The sequence below is a fragment of the Sminthopsis crassicaudata genome, chromosome 5, assembly GCF_048593235.1.
Source record: "Sminthopsis crassicaudata isolate SCR6 chromosome 5, ASM4859323v1, whole genome shotgun sequence".
Classification (NCBI taxonomy): Eukaryota; Metazoa; Chordata; class Mammalia; order Dasyuromorphia; family Dasyuridae; genus Sminthopsis; species Sminthopsis crassicaudata.
The window spans coordinates 103,750,743-103,772,954 of NC_133621.1; the positions used below are offsets into that span (position 1 = coordinate 103,750,743).

Consider the following 22,212-nt stretch of genomic DNA (forward strand, 5'->3'; position numbering starts at 1 on the left):
TCTGGACAATGTGTTTTTGTCCACTTGGTTTTTCTTCTGCGGATTACTAGGGAGCCCTATAGTATCTCTAGTACTAGTGATCTCTCTAGTAAGAGAGTTTGATGTCAATATGAAAGATGGCATTTTAAAGTAAGAGTATGGGGGCAGCTAGGTGGCGCAGCGGATAGAGCACCAACCTTGAATTCAGGAGGACCCGAATTCAAATCTGGTCTCAGACACTTAACACTTCCTAGCTGTGTGACCCTGGGCAAGTCACTTAACCCCAGCCTCAAAATAAAATAAAATAAAATAAAATAAAGTAAGAGTATGTTGAGAGCCTTGATATTGTAAAGCAGAAATCCTCTTATATTTCAATTTTGTCTGGGCTATCTTCCATGGCAGTGTATACCTTGAACTATTTGCCTCTGTCTTATCTCAAGCTCAATCTTAATAATCAGAGGACCATTAAACATTGTTTCCTCATTCTATCAAATAAGAAATCCTGTAAGGTTCTTAATATGTACATTAAAAACCTTGTTGAAGAAAAGCCTTAAAGTCTATATTTTGCTCTATATAATCAAATGCTTTTTCTTAATGAAGAGAAAATTCTATATTCTTTTTGCCTCTTAGTCATTTAAGTGTGGCTGAGAGATCTGTTCTGCCATATAAAATTGTAAAATTCTATCATATCTTTTAGAATATTTCATAAAGTATACCCTTGATAAGATTTTGCAAAAGTGAATATCAAGAGCTATCTTTGAATGTATTTGGAAAAATAAAATACTATTAAAAAAAAAAAAAAACAACAACAACAGTGAAATGTCAGTCTGAAGCTTTGTATTCCCTGATTATTTGACATGGAATCAAATCACTTTCTACCTGTTTGTACCTGAAAATTGTCACATACTTTTCCTTTAGGGAGGAACTAAGATGCAAGGGCCAACCTCTTTTGCTAATATAGACATATCTGATTTGTCTTTATCTTATTACAAAAATTATCCATAAAATTTGGCTCCATCTTCTAGTCATTGCTGATTTCCAGTGATCATCCATCAACATCTTGATATCTTGCCATACTTTTTTAAAATTTTATTTATAAATTTTTTTGACAGTATATATGCATGAGTAATTTTTTTTATAACATTATCCCTTGTATTCATTTTTCCAAATTTTCCCCTCCCTCCCTCTACTCCCTCCCCTTGATGACAGGCAATCCCATACATTTTACATGAGTTACAATATAACCTAGATACAATATATGTGTGTAAATACCATTTTCTTGTTGCACGTTAAGTATTAGATTCCAAAGGTATAAGTAACCTGGGTAGATAGACAGTAGTGCTAACAATTTACATTCACTTCCCAGTGTTCCTTCTCTGGATGTACTTGTTTCTGTCCATCATTGATCAACTGGAAGTGAGTTGGATCTTCTTTATGTTGAAGATATCCACTTCCATCAGAATACATCCTCATACAGTATCATTGTTGAAGTGTATAATGATCCCCTAGTTCTGCTCGTTTCACTCAGCATCAGTTGATGTCTCTCCAGGCCTCTCTGTATTCCTCCTGCTCATCATTTCTTACAGAGCAATAATATTCCATAACCTTCATATACCATAATTTGCCCAACCATTCTCCAATTGATGGACATCCATTCATCTTCCAGTTTCTAGCTGCTACGGAAAGAGCTGCCACAAACATTTTGGCATATACAGGTCCCTTTCCCCTCTTTAGTATTTCTTTGGGATATAAGCCCAATAGCAGCAATGCTGGATCAAAGGGTATGCACAGTTTGATAACTTTTGGGGTATACTTCCAAATTGCTCTCCAGAATGGCTGGATTCTTTCGCAACTCCACCCGCAATGTATTAGTGTCCCAGTTTCCCCACATCCCCTCCAACATTCATCATTATTTGTTCCTGTCATCTTAGCCAATCTGACAGGTGTGTAGTGGTATCTCAGAGTTGTCTTAATTTGCATTTCTCTGATCAGTAGTGATTTGGAACACTCTTTCATGTGAGTGGATATAGTTTCAATTTCATCATCTGAAAATTGTCTGTTCATATCCTTTGACTATTTATCAATTGGAGAATGGTTTGATTTCTTATAAATTAGGGTCAGTTCTCTATATATTTTGGAAATGAGACCTTTGTCAGAACCTTTAACTTTAAAAATATTTTCCCAATTTGTTACTTCCCTTCTAATCTTGTTTTCTTGCCATACTTTTAATAAAATGCTTTTAATTCTTTTTTTTTTTAAAGGAATACTCTTGACAGAAGTGAATTCTATTTACACAAAAATTTTCTAGAGATAAGAGTTAAGCTATAGGTTGAGAGTTACTAATGATTTCTTTTAATTTAAGATTTCTAAATCAAGGTAAGCTAGATGTGATCAAACAGGAAATGGAATGATTAAGTATCAATACCTTTGGTGTCAGTGGAATTAAGTGAAGAGGAATGGGTGAATTTAATTTAGGTGACCACTATACATATACTATTTGGGCAAGAATCCTTTGGAAGAAATGGAGTAATTCTCAGTTAATAAAAGGGTAAGAAAAGGAGTACTGAGCTATAATTTCAAAAATAACAGGACATCTATTTGAATTTTCACTGTAATATAGTGTTATTCTTTCTTGGTAGTAGTCTTTGCTTGGTAAGGAGATTATTGACATGAAGAATCAATATCTTTACGTTTGTTTCCCATTTTCAGAATTAATAACTTGTTTGAATAAATCAGACTGTAGCTGTCACCTTTTTGTATTTTTATCCTTTTCCCCCCAAAATTAATAATGATTTCAATCTTTTCTCTACCTCATCTAGGATCTGACTATACACAGGTAAAGTAATTCAAAAACAGCTCCCAAGTGGTAATTAATCATCTCTTCTTTATTAGGACTTGATCTATTTCATTGTCATGGTATTCAGTGCTTATGACAAGCATCTCCAAACTCTTCTTAGAGAAAATATTAGTGATATGCTTGTGAGACTTCTAAATAATTTATAAATCCTTAACTTCTTTCATTATTTAATCTTGAAGCATATTTTCCAACTTATTTTTTTTTTTACCATTCTCTTGGCTGCCCATCTTTGCAATGAAGTCTAAGAATATCAACAGTGCAAGGACTTTGTGAAGTTCCCTGTAGTATTTCTCTGCTTCCTTGTTTTCTTAAACAGGTATTGGCACATAAGTTTCAATTATTTTCATAGAAATATTTTGGCTTACGTTTATCATAAGCTCTATAATGCAAGATGACCAAATATTGAATGCAACAGCTCCTTTATTTGTCTCTTTGTGGAAGACCTTGGATAATCCTTCCATTTATGTGCAATTTCTTATCGTTTCCTTAATTTCATTTTTAGTGAGATTGTAAAATGAATGTGGTTTACTTCCTCCAACAAAGGAGTCACTGGAAAAAGATTTCACATTCCAATTGCCAGCAATTGTATTACTTTTTGCAGCTGGTTTAAAAATAATGTGATTTTTGCATACTCTGTCCTTCTTTCACCACTGCACAGAAGTAGAATTTTCTACTGAACAGAGGGCTATTTTGTTTTTCTTAAAATGTATTTTGAGGATGACCATAACTAAAGAATTTATAACCTGGAAGTCATATTATTGGTAATAAATCTCTCCCCACTTAATATTGGGACCCTACTTAGAGTTTGTGCTATACTGGCCCAAATCTTTAAAAACTCACAATATTATATAGTTAGTAATACTTTATGAAAACTCTGGGTTCTTGCTAACTTTATCTATAAAGTATAAGCTCTGACAGTTTTCTAAAAAATAAGAATACAAAGTTGATGATGGATTGCGTGATTAGTATCCAAGTACCAGAAAGTCAAGCTTATGTTCTTGGAATACAGGAAGGCTGCCAGTAGATGGAAACTTTTTTCTCCACAGCAATTAATAAAGATTGTTAATGAAAAGGTTAAGAGTTTATGATCATCTATGGGAGAAGTAGCTACCTAATGCTTAGCTGGAGTGTAATGAAATTGTGATTATACTGAATTAAGAGGTGTTACCATCATTATTTGATCCACTAAGATATTAGAGTCTGGACAGTTTTAATGAAGAGAGACTGGGAGAAAAGAGGTGTTCTGGATTTTAGCTTTGCATCTACAATTAATTTGTTTGGTGATGATAGATCATGTCACTTGTCTCTGGTGAATCATTTCACTTTTATAGGTCAATTTCTCATGTGTAAAAAGACAGTTAAACTAGAGCTCCCTGGAGTCCTTTCCAATGGAAATTTCTACACCAAATCCCTACTTCTCTGAAAACATTCTATACACAGTCAGGAAATGAATTTTTACATCTGGATCGAGTCTACTAATAATTTTTTTGTTTGTTTCTTTATGTTTTGCCTTCAGATTTTGCTGATCTCTTTCCTCTGGGGGGCATATTTTTCTCTCTTGACCTCTTTTTCCCCATCATACATCTGGTTTGTCTTTCTGCGGACTATGGTGGGCTGTGGTGTATCAGGACACGCACAAGGGTAAATATTTTACTTTTAAAACATCAGGTAAAATGCCCATTTGTAAACATGCTAGTGTTAATGATTCTCAGCAATGACCGAGGTGATTAATTCTGCCTTGAATTTTTTTTGTTGTAGATTTCAAATTTTTTTGCTTTTCAAATTTTGTTTTGCAGATTTCAAATTCCCTTTTTTAAAAGGAAAAATTAATGATAATGGCCCATAACCATGTAGCAGAGGAGAATAATTTGATGACTACAAAATCTTTCTTTATATTTTCTCTTTTTAGACTCATCATAAAAACAGAATTTTTGCCTACAAAATACAGAGGTTATATGCTACCCTTATCTCAGGTAAGGTTAAGTAGAAATTCTATAGAGATTGAAGACAGGAAACACCTGCTTGAGTGGGGACCGTTGCAATTTTATCTTTGTATGCTCTGTGCTTAGCTCAATGTTTGGTTAGGCATACAGTAAGTGCTTAATAATTTAAAAAAAATTTACATCACATAATTGTGGGATTTTATCATCTTAACAAAGAACCTCAGAGACCATCTAGCTAAGTCCATATTTCAAGCATAGATCCTTTGATATAAAGTGAAGAGATATATAAACTGCTTATATAAAATGAAAAGTGACTGGCATAGCATTCTTGTTTTTTAAGTCATAGAAATGCTTCATTTGGTTAAGGAATAACAACTGACAGTTTAAATACAAATTAAAAACAAAAGTTTGATTTTTTTTTTACCTTAAACTTGCCAAAGAAAAATATGGTTGGAGAAGAAATGAGAAATAATTACTATTCAACATAAATTATATTATGCTAATCAAGGAAGTTATTTTTCTAGCTGACAAAATGAATCTTTAAATTTGATTCATACTATTTCTATGACAATGTGTCTATTAAACTAAAATTTTACTTATTTTCCTATTTTTTTCTGTATTAATGTCATTTCTCAACTTTTTATTCCCACAAATACATCCCATCTCCCTTTGTAATGTAGAAATACAGTTAAGCAAAGCAGATTGACTCAATGTCTATACCTGACACTGTATGCCTCATTCTGTATTCATAACTTACCTCCTCTCATTGAAAAAAAAACTATTTTAAATCCTCTGGAATCACAATTGGTCATTGCACTGCTGTGTTTTGATTTTTAAAAATATTGTTTTCCTTTTCATTATTGTAGCCATTATCCACTTTGTTTTTTTGTTTCTATTTACTCAGTTCAGTCAAGTCTTCTTAGACTTCTCTGAATTCTTCCTCTTTACCATTTCATGAAGCACATTCTAAACCATTTATATGCTATACTTTCTTTGGCAGCCCCCCTCCCCCAGTCAATGTGCACCCACTTTGTTTCTAGAAGTTTTTTTTTTAATGTGGTTTTGTTTTAACTTCTAAAATAAAAGTGCCACTGTAATTATTCCTGATTATAAGGGGATTTCTCTGCATTTGGAGTATATGCCCAATAGTGGTATGGCTAGATCAAAAGACATACAGTTTTGTCAAAAAAAAAAAAAGGCATAGTTCTATTTTTTTTTTTATTTTTAGTCCATAAGCATTTATTACCTCTTACTGTGTGCCTAACACTGTGCTAAATGCTGGGAATATAAAGAAAGACAAAAACATGGTCTTCATGAAACTGACATTTTAACAGAGGAGGAGAGAGATGCAAGTAACTATGTATATAGAATATAAAGGAAGGGAATCTTAGAATCTTTGAGGCTGTTAGGAGGCACAGTGAAGAGCTTTGGAGTCAGGAAAACCTGAGTTTAAATCCAGCCTCAAACACTTATCAATTGTGTGATACTGAATAAATCATTTGATTTTTGTATGTTTTAGTTTCTTTATGTGTAAAATGGGGACAATAGTAGCAGCTACCTTCCAGGGTTGTTGTAAGGAGCAAATAAGATAATTATAAAGCACCTAGAATAGTCTCTCATATCTAGATGCTGTATAAATGTTTTTTTTAATTATTTTTTTTACATTTTTATAACTTTTTATTTTTCCAAATATGTGAAAAGATATTTTTCAACATTCACCTTTGTAAAATATTCCAATTTTTTTCTCCCTCCTTCTTCCTACCCCTTCCCATAAAGAGCAAGCAATTCAATATAAGTTAAACATGCACAATTCCTCTAAACATATTTCCATATTCATCATGCTGCATAAGAAAAAGCAGATCAAAAGGTGAAAGAAAAAAATGAGAAAAAACTCAAAGCAAACAACAACAAAAGGTGAAAATATTATGCTTTGATCCACATTCCATATTCATAATTCTCTTTCTGGTTGCAGATGGTTCTTTCCATCACAAATCTATTGGAATTGCCTTTAATCATCTCGTTATTGAAAAATCTATCACAGTTGATCATTACATAATCTTGTTAACATGTACAATTTTCTCTTGATTAAATTCACTTCACTTAGCATCAGTTCATGTAAATCTCTTCAGGGTTTTCTGAAATCAGCTTGCTCATCATTTCTTATAGAACAATAATATTCCATAACATTCATACACCATAACATATTTAGTCATTCCCCCAACTAATGGGCATCTACTCAACGTCTAGTTCCTTGCTGCTACAAAAAGGGCTGCTATAAACATTTTTGCATATGTGGGTTCTCTTTTAAAGAATCTCTTTGGGATACAGACTCAATAGAGATACCACTGGATCAAAGAGTATGCATAGTTTGATAGCCCATTGGGCATTGATTCAAATTGTTCTCCAAAGTGATTGGATCAATTCACAATTTCACCAACAATGCATTAGTGTTCCAGTTTTCTCACATCCCCTCAAACATTTATCATTATCCTTTTCTGTTATCTTAGTTAATCTGAGAGGTGTGAAGTAGTCCCTTAGAGATGTCTTAATTTATATTTCTCTGATCAATAGTGATTTAGAGCTTTTTATCATATGACTAGAAATGACTTGTATTGGACTACCTGCCATCTAGGGGAGGGGATTGGGGAAAGGAGGGGAAAAGTTTGAACAGAAGGTTTTGCAGGGGTCAATGTTGAAAAATTACCCATACATATGTTTTGTAAATAAAAAGCTATAATAAAAATAAAAATAATAAAAAGAAATAACTTTAATTTCTTCATTTGAAAATTGTCTTTTCAAAGGATTATCAAGCTGTGCATACTCTTTGATCCAGCAGTATTTCTACTGGGCTTATAGCCTAAAGAGATCTTCAAGGAGGGAAAGGAACCCACATGTCAAAAAAAAAAAAAAAAAAAAAAGGGGTTTGTGGCAGCCCTCTTTGTAGTGGCAAGAAACTGGAAATTGAGTGGATGCCCATCAATTGGAGACTGAATAAGTTATGGTATATGAATGTTATGGAATATTATTGTTCTGTAAGAAATCATCAGCAGGATGATTTCAGAGAAGCCTGGAAAGACTTACATGAACTGATGCAAAGTGAAATGAGCAGAACCAGGAGATCATTATACATGGCAACAACAAGACTATATGACGATCAATTTTGATGGACATGGCTCTTTCTAAAATGAGATGATTTAGACCAGTTCCAATGATCCTGTGATGATGAGAGCCGTCTGCACCTAGAGAGAGGACTGTGGGAACTGAGGGTGGATCACAACATAGCATTTTCACTCTTTCTGTTGTAGTTTGCTTGAATTTTATTTTCTTTCTCATTTTTTCCTTTTTGATCTGCTTTTTCTTGTGCATCATGATAATTGCATAAATATGTATGCTTATACATGGAAGGAAGGGGAGAAAATTGGAATGCAAGGTTTTTCAAGGATTAATGTTGAAAAATTTTCCTTGCATATGTTTTGAAAATAAAAAACTTCAATAATAAATAAAATTCTTCATATCCTTTGACAATTTATTAATTGGGGAATGACTTGTATTCTCATATTTTTTAGTAAATTCTCTATATATTTTAGAAATGAGAACTTTATCAGAAACACTGGATATAAATTTCCCCCCCATCTTTCTATTTCTCTTCTAATCTTGGTTGCATTGGTTTTGTTTGTGCAAAATCTCTTTAATTTAATGGAATCAAAATTATCCATTCTGAATTTCATAATGTTCTTTAGTTCTTCTTTTTCCATAATGTATGTGTTTTTAAAAGAAGGAATTTTCAGAATTCCTTATAGCTTATAGCTCCATCAGCAAGACATTAGTGTGCCTGCATAGATTTTAATTCTATACTCCCTCCCCAAGTTCTTTCTTATCTACAATATAATTGTATTTTCTCAGCATCCTTTGTGATCTCTCATCATCTCATCTGTCTTGAGCTACAGAGGGCTAGAAGTGATTTTTCTATTTTCTAGTTCTCCTCTGATGCCTCAACCTCATTTGATTTGGGGGGTTACCTCTGGTTTCCTTTAAGATGGTGCCCACAGATATAAGATATGACAGGTACTAATAAGGTAGAACGGCCTCAAGTGTGGACTCTATAATTGAGTTTGTCATTACTTAAATTTACAAATGTTTCATGACAGGTTGGCCACAGGATGATGGAATTTCTTGCCCAAAGTAACTCTCATAGCAAGTTTGCAGTGGAAAGAGAATGAAACCATATATTGTTTGGATGAGGAAATTTAATTTATTTATTTATTATTAAAGCTTTTTATTTTCAAAACATATGCATGAATAATTTTTCAACATTGACTCTTGCAAAACTTTGTGTTCCAAAATTTCCTCTCCTTCCCCCACCCCCTCCTTTATATGGCAAATAATCAATATATGTTAAACATGTTAAAATGTATGTTTAAATCCAATATATGTATACATATTTATACAATTATCTTGCACAAGAAAAATCAGATCAAAAAGGAAAAAAATGAGAAAGAAAACAAATTGCAAACAAACAACAAAAAAACAGAGGACTCTCAAACCCATCATGGACATTGCTGATAATTGGATTGCTTATGTTGATAAAATTCTCAGTTCTTTGAGAAAGAAATGCTATAATTAATTAAGCACCATTGATTTCTGTTGTCTTTAACCCTTTTTATTTTTCTTCAATTAGGTTTTCTGGCTTGCTGGCTCCCTGCTAATCATCGGGTTGGCATCAGTGGTCAATCCAACCATTGGTTGGCGCTGGCTTATTCGCATTGCCTCTATTCCTGGTATCATACTCATTTTGGCCTTCAAGGTGAGAATGGCTATCTAGGACACTTATGTTCTCTGCTGTTATCAGACCAGCTATTTTATTATCCTCACACACATTTTTCCTTCTTAACTTTGCTCATGCTTTACTATCCCTCACTAATACCTAAAATGCTATGCTTTTTCTCCTATTCTTTCATATTTACTGCCTCCTTTATTAAGTTAGGGTTCAATATTGTTTCCCTTAGAAATCTTCTCTGATTAGCTATACCTTACTCTAGCGCCTCTCTAATAAGTCTCAGCTTTGCACTTATTTTCCACATTTCTTGGCTATGTAGATTTAGTTAAAAAAAGATAACCATAGAGTTAAAACTAAAAGAGGCTTAGAGGCCATCTAGTCCAAGTCTTTCATCCACAGATAATCTTAAGGGAGTTACAAAAGGGTGATCTAGAATGGAAAAATTGCAAAAGGCTTTTTGCAAAAGATGAGATTTTAGTTGGAACTTGAAAGAAATTATGGAGGTCATGAGATGGAGATAAGAGAGAATTTTGTGCATGAAGGACAGTCAGTAAAAATGCTTGGAATAAGGAAATTGAATGTTTTTTTTTTGTTTTGTTTTGTTTTTTTGAGAAATGATAAAGATGCTAACATCACTGGATGGGAGGTTATATAAGTAGGGTGTAATTTATGTATAAGAAGAGTGGAAATGTAAGAAGGGCTTTGAACATCAAACTTAAGATTTTGTGTTTGAAATTCTGTCAAAAGTTGATAGGGAGACACTGGAGTTAATTAAATTGGAGGTGGGGAAGAAGCATTTTAGGAAAATTACTTTGGTGTGTGAGTAGAGGGTGGATTGGAATGTGCAATATGTGGCATAAAGATTAACTAGAAGGATATTGTAATAGTCTAAATATGAGGAGATGAAGGAGATGTATACCATGGAGGAAACAATATCAAGAAGAGAAGAGAGCATATTTGAGAGATGCTACAAAGGAAAAGTTGATGGGAATTGGCAACCAATGAGATATGAGGGTTTGAGAGATAACAAAGAGATTAGAATGATTCCTAGATTGCAAGCGTGGGAGACTGGAAAGATGATGGGTGCCTTTGGTAGTAATGCAAAAATTTGGTAGGAAGTAGGGTTTGGAGGGAAGGATTATGAATTCTGTTTTAAATATGTTGAGTTTGATATCTACAGAACATCCAGTTAGAGATTTCTGATAGGCAGTTGGAGACATGAGACTGGAGGTCAGCAGAGAGGGTTAAGCCTGAACAAGTAGATTTGAGATAATGGGATTCTTGGAATCTGATAACATCAAGAAATAGTGAAATGCATTGTTAACAGGCATGAAGAAGATCCAGTAAAAGGAGGCTTGACAGTGGTCAGATAAGTAGATGGAAAACCAGTAATGTAATTTTTTTTCCCCCCTGAGGCTGGGGTTAAGTGACTTGCCCAGGGTCACACAGCTAGGAAGTGTTAAGTGTCTGAGACCAAATTTGAACTCAGGTCCTCCTGAATTCAAGGTTGGTGTTCTATCCACTGCAGTACCTAACTGCCCCCCCCCCCAAGGTAATGTTATGAAAATCTAGAGAAGACTATATCAGGAAGAGGATGATTGACTGTCAAAAGATACAGTTAGGTCAAGAAGTAACAACATAGCCACTGGGTTTGGCAATTAAGAGATCATTGGTAACTTTGGGGAGAACAGATTCAGTTAAAAAAATGAGGTGGAAAGTCAGACTGGAGAGAATTAAGATGAGATTGAAAGGAGAGAACACAGAAGCTTCTGTTATACACAACCTTCTCAGAAAGTTTAGCAGCAATTCTCAGAAATACAATGATCCAAGACACTCCCAAAGGACTAATGATGAAATATACTGTCCATCTCCACAGAAAAGACTGATATTGTTTGAATATAGACTGAAATATGTCATTTTCCACTTTCTTTCTTTCATTCTTTTTCTTTTATTTGAGTCTTCTTGTACAAAATAATTAATATGGAAATGTTCTACATGATTTCACTTATATAATCTATATATGATTACTTATTGTCTTAGGGAGGGTGAGGGAAGGGAGAGAGGATGGAATAGAATTTGAAACTCAAAACTTTTTTAAAAATGTTAAAAAATTATTGAAGTTGTAATTGTGGAAAAAATAAAATGTTATTTAAAAAGTTCAGTAACAAAAGGCATGAAAAATATGGGATGATAGTAAGTAGGGACGAATGGATTAAATAAGAGGTTTTTTTTGAGGATGGAGGATATATGTCAATGTCTGTGGGGAAATAGCCAGTAGACAGGGAGAGACTGAAGGTAAATAGGGATGATGGTAAGGGATGGGAGGGACAAGTAATTGGATAGAACAGACAGGATGGAATGGGATCCCTTGTGCATGCAGAGAAGTTGGCCTTGGGGTGAGGGAGGAAAGGGAAAAAGGGAACTCTTGACTAAAGAACTCATTTTTCCCCAATAAAATATGAGGAAAAGCATTATCCTTCTACATGAGATACATTTTAAAAATATTTTAACAGTAATTCTCCTTCAAGCCTTCTTTTTTTCAAAGTCAATAAGAAAAAAAGTCATCTGTTTGAAGATGTTTTTAGCAGCATTGTTTGTCATTAAAAACAACTTTGAATCAATTTAAATAAGTGGCTCAATAAACTGTGGCATATTGAGGTAATAAAAAATAAGAATACAAATGAGACAACAAATATGAGATATATCAATTGGTGTGGAAAAATCTGTAAAATAATGTGAAGTACAGGAAACTAAAACTGGATAGTGTCTATACTGTTTAGAAGGAAAAGATGGCTGAAGGAAAGTGGAAAGAAACTGGAATAACAGATTAATTTTTATATCTATTTTTATACATTTAGATTCATTTTCAAAAGTAATAATTATTAATGTGAATATTGATTTTTAAAAGTAATTTTCACTGTTTAGAAAAATAAACACACCTTAAACATCCTCACATCACCGGTTACTTCAGCCATTCTTCATATGACTTCTAATTTTGCAAGCATCTTTCTCACCTTACTTTGATGTAAGAGGAATGAACAGCTCATCAGTGCTGAAAATATGGGGCCAAAATTTGAACTTGCACTCTAGATGTGATGTAATATGTGTCAAGCACAAAGAGATTATCATTTCCCATGACTGGGATGCTAGGTGTGTGCTAATCAGTCTAAGGATCATTAACTCTTTGTAATGGCCACGCCATGATGTTGATTCATAATGAGCTTTCTGTGGAGTGAAATTCCAGATAGTTCTACTTGTGAGCTGATCCCAAGCCAGGTGTCCTCAGTCCTCAAATTGTTTAAAACCCAAAATTGTTTATTTTCATTGCAGTTTATCTTACTGGCTTCAGCCCAACATTACAGCCTATTGAGGTCATATTCAATAAAGCTTACTGCTGTTGTTTAATGTAATAGTTATCACTGCCAGGCTTGTGCCATCTGGAAATTTGATTTGCCCTCCTGTATGCCTTTTTCCAGCTAGTATTATTCTCCTGTATCAGGAAACTTCTTAATGGAAAAGATCCACAAAAGACCCTTTAGTGATCTGAAAGAGAAAGTTCATTCTAGATGGGGAAAACAGTCCTATTTCTTATGATATAAAACAGATGGAACTTGGATGATGACCCTTTCTCATTACAACATGTCTATCGACAGTTCATTCCTGAATCAGCTCGATTTAATGTCTCTACTGGGAACACCCAGGCTGCTGTGGCTACTTTGGAGCGCATCGCCCGAATAAACCGATCAGTCATGCCAGAGGGAAAACTGGTGGAATCTGCCTCGGTATGCATTCAAACTCAGGGTCTTCTCATGGGAGTTTTCATTTTTGGATCATTTGGATCGTTTAGAAAATGGCTGGCAGAGTCTTTCAATTTCTATTTTACCCTCCTGGATTTAAGATATTCAAGCAATTTTCTTTGATAATTTTTTGAAATACTATGTCTAGGTTTTTGTTGTTGTTGTTGTTATGGCTTTCAGGTAATTCAATAATTTTTTTTTTTTTGCTTATATTGATTTATTTCTGATCATCTTTAAAGTATATGTACATATATATACATCTATAAAGTATATATTTTGGAAAGTGGTAGTAATGAGCATTTTCTTAATTCCATCCTATCTATTGGATAGAGTTCAAACACCTTATAACTTTGTCTTAATTGTATTTTTTGATGAAGTTGTTTAAGTGTGAGCAGGTCCTTTAAAAACATAGTGAAGTAGAGTTTCTTAAGAAAAATATATACTCACATTCACATCTAGAAAGAAGGCTATGAGGACTGAATGTGGATCACGACATAGAACTTTTTGTTGTTGTTTGCCTGCCCTTTTTCTTTCTTTCTTTTTTCTTTTTGATCTGATTTTTCTTTGTGCAGCACAAAAAATGTGGAAATATATATAGAAGAAGTGCACGTTTAACATATTTTGGACCACCTGCTGTCCAGGGGAGGGATTGGGGAAGGGGAGGGAGATCAATTTGGAACACAAGTCCTTGCAAGAGTAAATGCTGAAAACTATCTTTGCATGAATTTGGAAATAATATTAAAATATAATTCCTTTTGGAAAAAAAAAGAAAAGAAAAATACATGCTTGGAAGAAGATTTCCCCCCATAAGGTAATGGGGCACAATGGCTCCTAAATGTAGAACAATAGGCAGGTAGGTGACACGGGATAGCATGCTGAGCCTAGAGTTAGAAAAACTCATCTTCCCAATTTCAAATCTGGCCTCAGATATTTACTTGCTGTGTGAGCATGGGCAAGTCACTTAATCCTGTTTACTTCAGTTGCTCATTTGTAAAATAAGCTGGAAAGAAAGATATGACAAACCACTCCAATATCTCTGCCAAGAAAACCCTAAATTGTATGAAGAAGAGTTGGAGATAATTTAACAATAAACAATATATATCACAATAATTCATCAGCCGTAATGTTGTATGTAGACTTCCACATATCGAACAATACTTTAAATAAATAAATCTGATGGCCAGACGCTATTTTAGTACAGTGAAATAGACATGGAATTTAGTAACTTCCAAACCACTATAAATGTCTTAAACAAATAGCATTCATCAACATCAAAATAATTTTTTACACCATTAAAAGCTTAAATTTAAAGAAGTCTAAACAATTAGTTTTGCCTTCATGAAAAAAAAGACATTAAAATAAGGGGAAAATTTTCTGGGAAAGAAAGAACAAATGAATGGTAGACTAGATATAAAAGCTTAAAGGGCAAGTTGGTTATTTTTGGAGAAAATATAACAATTAAAATATGATTTGCCTTTTTCATCTACTTTTGAAGCATTTAATACTTGTGTATTAAGTCTTTTTTCCTAATTAATCCAATAATTATCTCTCCATCTATTTTCCATGTATCTTGTTTTTCTAATGATATATTTCACATTTTCTTCTTTTTGTTTTCATTTTTCCAAATTTGTTTGAATTCTTTCTTAATATCTTATGGAATTGTCTTCTAGTTGCCCAATTTTAACTTTTAAGGAATTTTTTTCAGTGAGCTTATCTTTTTTTATTTGGCCAATTCTGTTTTTTTAAATTTATTTTTCTTCAGTGAATTTTTATACTTCCTTTTCCATATTCCCTGTTCTGCTTTGTAAGGAATTCTTTTCATCAGTGAATTTTTGTGCTTTTTTTCTTTAAACCATTAGGTCAAATCTGTTTTTGAAGGTGTTATTTTCTTCAGGTTTGTTTTTTTTTGTTTTTTGCATTTTTTAAAACCAAATTGTTAATTCTCTTTTTATAATTTTTTGTGTCACTTTCATTTCTTTTCCCAATCTTTCCTCTATTATTCTTATCTCTTTCACTCTTCCAGGAATTCCTGTTAGTCTTGATCCAATTAGCATTTTTTCCCCCCAAGGCTTTGTTTGTAGCTGTTGTTAGAGTGTTGTCTTCTAAGTTTGTCTTGATCTTCCTTGTCACTATAGTAACTTTTTATAGTAAAATTTCTTTTTTTCTGGTTTGCTCATCTTCCAGCTTATTTGTTGGCTTTTGACTTTATGTTAAAATTGGGCTCTACTCACCTCAGGATGGAGAAGCAGTGTTCCAAGCTTTTTCCATGCTTTTGTTTTCAAAGCTAGTTCTGAGGATTTGAAAGTTTTGGGTGGTGTGATTTCAGGAGATGTATAATTTCTGATCTCCTGGTCAGAATTTTGGTTCAGGAAAGAGACTCTAGTCTACTCCAGCCACAAATGCTGGTGCTGTCTTTGCCTTGGAATTTGTGACCAAGGCTACTATTCTTTTCTGACTAACCTCCTGTGTTCCTCTCTGCTTTGGAACTTTATATGGACAATAGAGTTACTAATCGGTGCCAACTGTATCCAACAAAGGGACCCTTGTATTCTCTTTCTGATCAGTTGTCTGGCCCCCTCACCATCTCTAGGCTAAGAGGTCCTGAAGTAGGCTTTTACCCTGGTGTCACAAACTTGCAAATCTCTTAAGTTTAATTCTTAGGTTGGAAAAATAGCTTGGCCTGACTTTTTGCTGTCTTTGCTGTTGCAAAATTTGATTTGAGGTGTTATTTTAAAGTTGTTTAGAGGGAATTTTGGGAGACTTTCAATAGTTGCCTCTAATCTACTATTTTAGCTGTACCCCTCAAACCTTCTGTTAATATTAAATTTTGCAAAATAGTAAAACTGACCAAAAGAGCAGATCTGCATTTAGGGACATTGCCCTATGAAAAGATGCCAAATTCACAGTTGGATTTTCCCCTACTCTATCAAATTACACACTTTTGTGCATCTCATCACTATTTCTGTGGACTTAAAATACTTGAATACAGATTTACCATCTTGCTGGTCAGATCATGTCCTTTGGATATATGTGGTCTTGTAGGGCCAAATGTCAAGTCTACTACATTTTTGCCCTCATCTCTTCCTCAGGAACCAAATTAAATTTTAATTGGGGAATATTTAACAAAATAAAGAAAATCAAAATAGAGCATAGATAATGAGTAATATATATGGTTTTCTAAATCAGATTATGGCACAGAGATCCTTATGTATAGTTAAGTGGTCTCCAGGTTTGATACCACTGATGTGGAGTATGTTTCTTTTCCTGAACTGTTGCAATTCTATAATATGAGGGTAGTTCATGCTTTACAATACTAGGGTTATTCTAGGGGTGGTCTGTGCTCAAAGCTTACATTACTATATTCTTAGGAATCTCCATAACCAAATAGGAGGGAGTAGTATATTAGTTAACAGGTCATAGGAGTCCATGTGAGAGGCTTATTTTGGGATATCAAGGACTTATCAAAACAACCCTAGAGACTTGCCAGTAGCTTTAGAAACAGTAAGTTGCCAGAGATGAAGTAATTTAGGTTCATGCACCCATTGTCTGAGGCAGAATTTGAATTCAGTCTTACTAAATCTGACCTATTAGTGCTTCTTTGATAATTGAAGGAAATTGGATGGGAGGAGGGGGAATTAATATTTCCTCTTTGCTGCTCTAATATCTGTTAACCCCATTCCCCTCCTGAAGAAGGGCAGTGGGTACTGCTTTATGTGGTATGATTTCAGGAATACCAGGAAGCCATATTGCAAGAAATAGTCTTTCCTTCTGAATGGTTTCTTGAAGTCTGACCATTGGCCATCCATCCCTTTACCTAGAGACTTTCTTTTTTAAAAATAGATTTTAATTTTTTCATATATGTGCAAAGACAGTTTAACCTTTGCAAAATCTTGTGTTTCAAATTTTTCTCTCTCCCCCCTCTATCTTCCTCTAGACAGAAAGCAATCCAATTTAGGTTAAACATGTGCAATTCTTCTAAACGTATTTCCACATTTGTCATGTTGCACAAGAAAAATCAGAACAAAAGTGTAAAAAAAAAACACGAGAAAGGAAAAAACAAACAAACAACAACAAAAAGATGAAAAAAACTTATGTTTTGATTCATAGTCAGTCTGCATAATTCTCTTTGGATGTAGATGGCACTTTTCATCACAAGTATATTGGATTTGCCTTGAATCACCTCATTGTTGAAAAGAGCCAAGGAGAACTAGTATTTTCAACCCAATCCATCATGTATATCTAAGCTGTAGAAATTTTGGCTCATTTTTTTTAGAAAAAACATTTAGAAGCAGAAGGAAGTACACTGAGTGCCTGAGATAGATGGCGCCAAGGAAAAGAGAATAGAACAGAAAATCTAGGACAATCAAAGACCAATTTTACCAGATTCATAATATAATCCTTATGTCCAAGTCTTCTTCCTGACTGAAAGTTCTCAGTGTTTTGGGGAGAATTTTCACTTCTCTGGTTCATTGGTCCAAATCATTCAACAACCTTGGCTGCCTCTGGTTGAAAATTTCTTTTTTAGGTATTTGGATTGATAAGGCTCAAACAATGAACATTTATTTCTCTTCATTTATTTAATTTATATTTAATTTATTTTCAGAAAGATGGGTGTGTCTTGACTAAAATAAAGCCCAAAGTCAAAGGGTTGTTTTATTGGCAGATATGTGTGAATGTAATTATAATCATACACTGAGATATAAAGGCACAAATATGGACCAGGAAGATGAAGGAGAGAGCTTTAATTAGCACTTGTTCTTGCTTAATTTCATTTGCATATTAATTGAGGATCTCAGTGGTATGGCCCCATTTTCCACATACCTCTGATTTTTTTAAAAACAAAACCCCAAAATTAGTTTGGGGACACAAAATCCCCATTAAAGTTTAAATTAAGAGTTACAAGGAATTTCTAAACTTTCTAAAAGTCAAATAATTGTCTTGGACTTTACTTAATGCCAGACACAGGTTGTTAAAAGAATAGATGTCACGTTATAATAGAATATCTGGTTCTGGCATAAAAGATGAGAACCAAAAACTTATTACATGGCCCTCAATTGTAGAAGATAGTAGTTTTAACAGATGGCAACCAAGAGTCTTTTACATGTCCTTAAAAACCTAAGTTGTAGGAGATGGTGGCAGAGAGAATAATGGCTGAGTCTAATGGAGATGAAATACCCAGCATAAATCTGCATAAAAACATCACTAGAACACCTTAGCAGCTCTGTAATGCAGGGAATGTGGGAATTTTCCTGGCCACACATGTTTGTATGTGTGTTTGTGTATACAAATTCCTCTTCACATATGATCCTTGGCCAGAAGTATTCCCGACACCCATTCATATTTCCTGAGCCCGTCACCTCCCCAGTGATGCTATCCTACCCTATAAGAAACTATATTCCATGCAGCTATAGGGCACCTTATCTTGTCCCTTTATTGGTTAAATTATTTAATTAATGTTTTTTTTTTAAATGTGTATTCTGGCTAGTAAAAATAAATATGTGGTTTATGAGCTATGCTTTTGAATGAATGTTGCTCCATGGAATGCTTTTAATATGGAGTAACTTTTTTGGGGGGGACAATATCTGAATAAGGTATCCCAATGAAATATCTTAATTCATATCAAAGCTCATAGAAAAGAATAATATTGATCAGTTCAATTGGGCTCAAGCAGGATTGTCCTTCTATGTCAATGTACTACTGTGAGTTGTCTGTACATCAAGAAAGCCTGGGCAAAGGTCACCTCCCAGAATATTTTCTCTGTCTTCCCTGCACATTTGAAAAAGGGAACCATATGAAGATTTATGCTGGATTTTGATCTTGGAAGGGTTCAGAGAACATTAAATCTGATTTTCAGGGAGATAAGAGTCAAGGAATCTTTCTTTTTCCTACTCTCAGGAAAATTCATCATAGTGAAGACTGACAGTCAGGGCTTTTCCTTTAGCTAGGTAGTTTGGTAGTTTTCAAGCATCTGTCTTTGGCGTTCTCCTTGTGTTCTTGTTCAGAACCCCACATTGCTAGGATTGCTGTTTGGATGTTGCCTCCTTCACACCTGTCTCTAATTTAAAATTTCTCTTTCATCATGTCAGGAAAAAAGAGGAAGATTTGCAGACTTATTGAATGCCAAATACTTACGGACAACTTTGCAGATCTGGATCATATGGTAAAAACGTTAAGACTTAAAAATTGAGTTGGTGTTGCTATTGTTTTGCAAGCTACTAGAAAGAAGTCTCTATTAGATGGTACTGGGATCATAAGATTATATAGGCAGAAAGTAGCAGAGTCCTGAGAGCTGAGATTCAAACCTTAGGGGTAAATTCAAAGCTCTTGATGAGTGGAGGTCATTTTTCTCTCTGTGTAGACCTCCTGAAATTCTCCTTAGGTTGGCCCTTTCCTCAGTATATCTAGCTTGTCTTTGGCTCTTGATACAAACAGATAGTGAGTTGTTTGGGGGGACACTGCTAGGATATCCCTGAGAAGTTCAAGTCTTGTAAATCTTTTGAAGTTCACAATGTCTTATTCTGGTCAAGTGGGTTGGGTTTGTCCTGCATAGGGATTCCCTCTAGCAAACTTATTTAGTATTGATCTCTTCTCCAAACTGACTTGATATTAGAATGTGGGGTCCAAACTGGTTTGTAATTTTATACAGCATCTTCAATGAAGCAGCCAAGTGGTGTAGTGGATATAAAGGCACAGCTTGGAGTCAGAAAAACCCGAATTCAAATACAGTCTCAGACACTATATTATGTTGTGATCCACATTAAGGCTCCATAATTCTCTCTCTGGATACAGATAGTTCTCTCCATCATAAGTCTATTGGAATTGGCCTGAATCACCTTGCTGTTGAAAAGAGCCAAGTTCATGAACCACTACATAGAATTCCCAATCCCTCTATTTTTGTCCACCTGCATTTTTGATTTCCTTCACAGGCTAATTGTACATTATTTCAAAGTCCGATTCTTTTTGTACATATATTGTATTTAATTTATACTTTAACATATTTAACATGTATTGGTCAACCTGCTATATGAGGGAGGGGGTGGGGCGAAGGAGGGGAAAAATTGGAACAAAAGGCTTGGCAATTGTCGATGCTGTAAAATTACCCATGCATATTTCTGGTAAATAAAAAGCCATATATTTAAGAAAAAAAGAAAAAAAAAAGAAAAAAAAGAAAAGAGCCAAGTTCAATGGATAGAGATTTTGAAAGGAACTTAGTGATCATCTAATCTAAACTAATTGTTTTGTAGATGGGAAAACTGAGACATTGATGTATCCATAGTCACACATGATTTGAAGCTAATTCATCTTACTCCAAACCCAAAATTCTTTCTATTACATTATACTGTGTTTCTAAAATGTTAATTATAGGTCCTAGTTTTCAACATTCCTTCCTAAAAAAAAGCTTTTTTCCCTTTTATTTTAAAAAATTGATACTGATTTGTTCTTATAACATATTCATGTCAAAACGTATCATCCCTGTATGCTGAACAATTGCTTAATTGTAAAATAACCTTGGTATTTGGTGGAGGAGATGGAATAGAAGTGAGAGCATGCTGGGTTTTTGTTTTTTTTTTAAATGCCTAACATTGCCTAAATATATTATGTAAAGTAATAAAAATATTCTTCCTTAGTGACTATGGGTAAATCGCTTTATTTCCTTAGGTCTTAGTTTCTTAATTTATAAAACAAAAGGATATTTTTTTCTTTAGTTGTTGATGAGGAAAAATAAATTATTTTTGCTCTGGAACATAGAAAATGGTGTTGGGGAAATCTCATTTTGAAATGCAAGGACCGATTTATGTGGAGAAATGTTTCCCTCTTGTGGTCATTTTGGACATTTCAGCTAGTTACTATATTTGGCTCTTTTCTATTTTAGATATAGATTTTTCAACTTAATGACACAAATTTAAGAGAATTATGAGTAATTCAGGATTATTGTGGGTAGAATGACAGATAACAGAATTTAATTTGTGATTAATTTAAACTTACCTTATGATAAATTACTTTGGATGAGTAAATTTGCATTATCTCTTTTAATTTGGTTATTTGGTTATTCATAGTAACTCAATTTAATAAATGTTCTTTTCTTGTTCTGGGATATGAGTAAGCTTCAGCATATGATCAGCCAAAAGATATATAAAAGAAGTATATAAAAAGCGACATTAAAGGGGAATGTTATATGACCTGGAAAGAAAGGAGTCTGAACATGGAGCGAGCAAGCAAGTTGGGCCAATGTGAGAGTAGAAGACTAATAAAGCTTTTATACGTATGTATGTATGTATGTATGTCTGGAACCAGTCACTCAACTAGCATTTGTTAAACTCCTACAACACATCAGACACTGCTGTATTTTGAGAGACAAAGACAAAAACAGTCATTAAAATTTTTAATTTAAATTGGGAAGACAACATTGCAAATGATCGTGTGTATGAGATAAACTGGAGATAATTCTGAAGGAAGACATCAAAGGGGATTGAGAAGGGCTATAATTAGCCTCTAATAGGGTAAAAGGGATTTTATCTGGAACTTGAAGGGGGCCATGGCAGCCAAGAAACAGAAATAAGGAGGTAGTGGCTTCCAAGCTTAGGGAACAGCCAGTGGAAAGGCACCAAGTTGGAGATGAATTGTCACATGTGAAGAACAATTAGGAGGCCAGAGTCACTAGATCACAGATTATATGTAGGGCAACAAGATGTAAGACGACTGGAAAGTATTATATAAAATAATTGGCCCAGGATGTAACCAAAGAGAGGATTTTATATTTGATCCTGAAGGTGATAGGGAGCTACTGGAGTTGTGTGTGTGTGGTGTGGGAGAGGCAGACAGAAATTTTCTGTATTTTGTTTTAGATCACTTTGCTAG

General features: G+C 34.0%; 1 protein-coding gene across 1 annotated transcript in view; it reads left to right on the forward strand.

Moving 5' to 3' along the window:
• The window catches only part of SVOPL (SVOP like), an 87,995-nt gene that overhangs the window by 33,136 nt on the left and 32,647 nt on the right, over nucleotides 1-22,212 (forward strand). Inside the window, 5 exon segments of the mRNA XM_074267813.1 lie at nucleotides 4,353-4,477; nucleotides 4,746-4,809; nucleotides 9,458-9,583; nucleotides 13,210-13,338; nucleotides 19,440-19,513. Coding sequence (XP_074123914.1) covers nucleotides 4,353-4,477; nucleotides 4,746-4,809; nucleotides 9,458-9,583; nucleotides 13,210-13,338; nucleotides 19,440-19,513 — 518 coding nt within the window.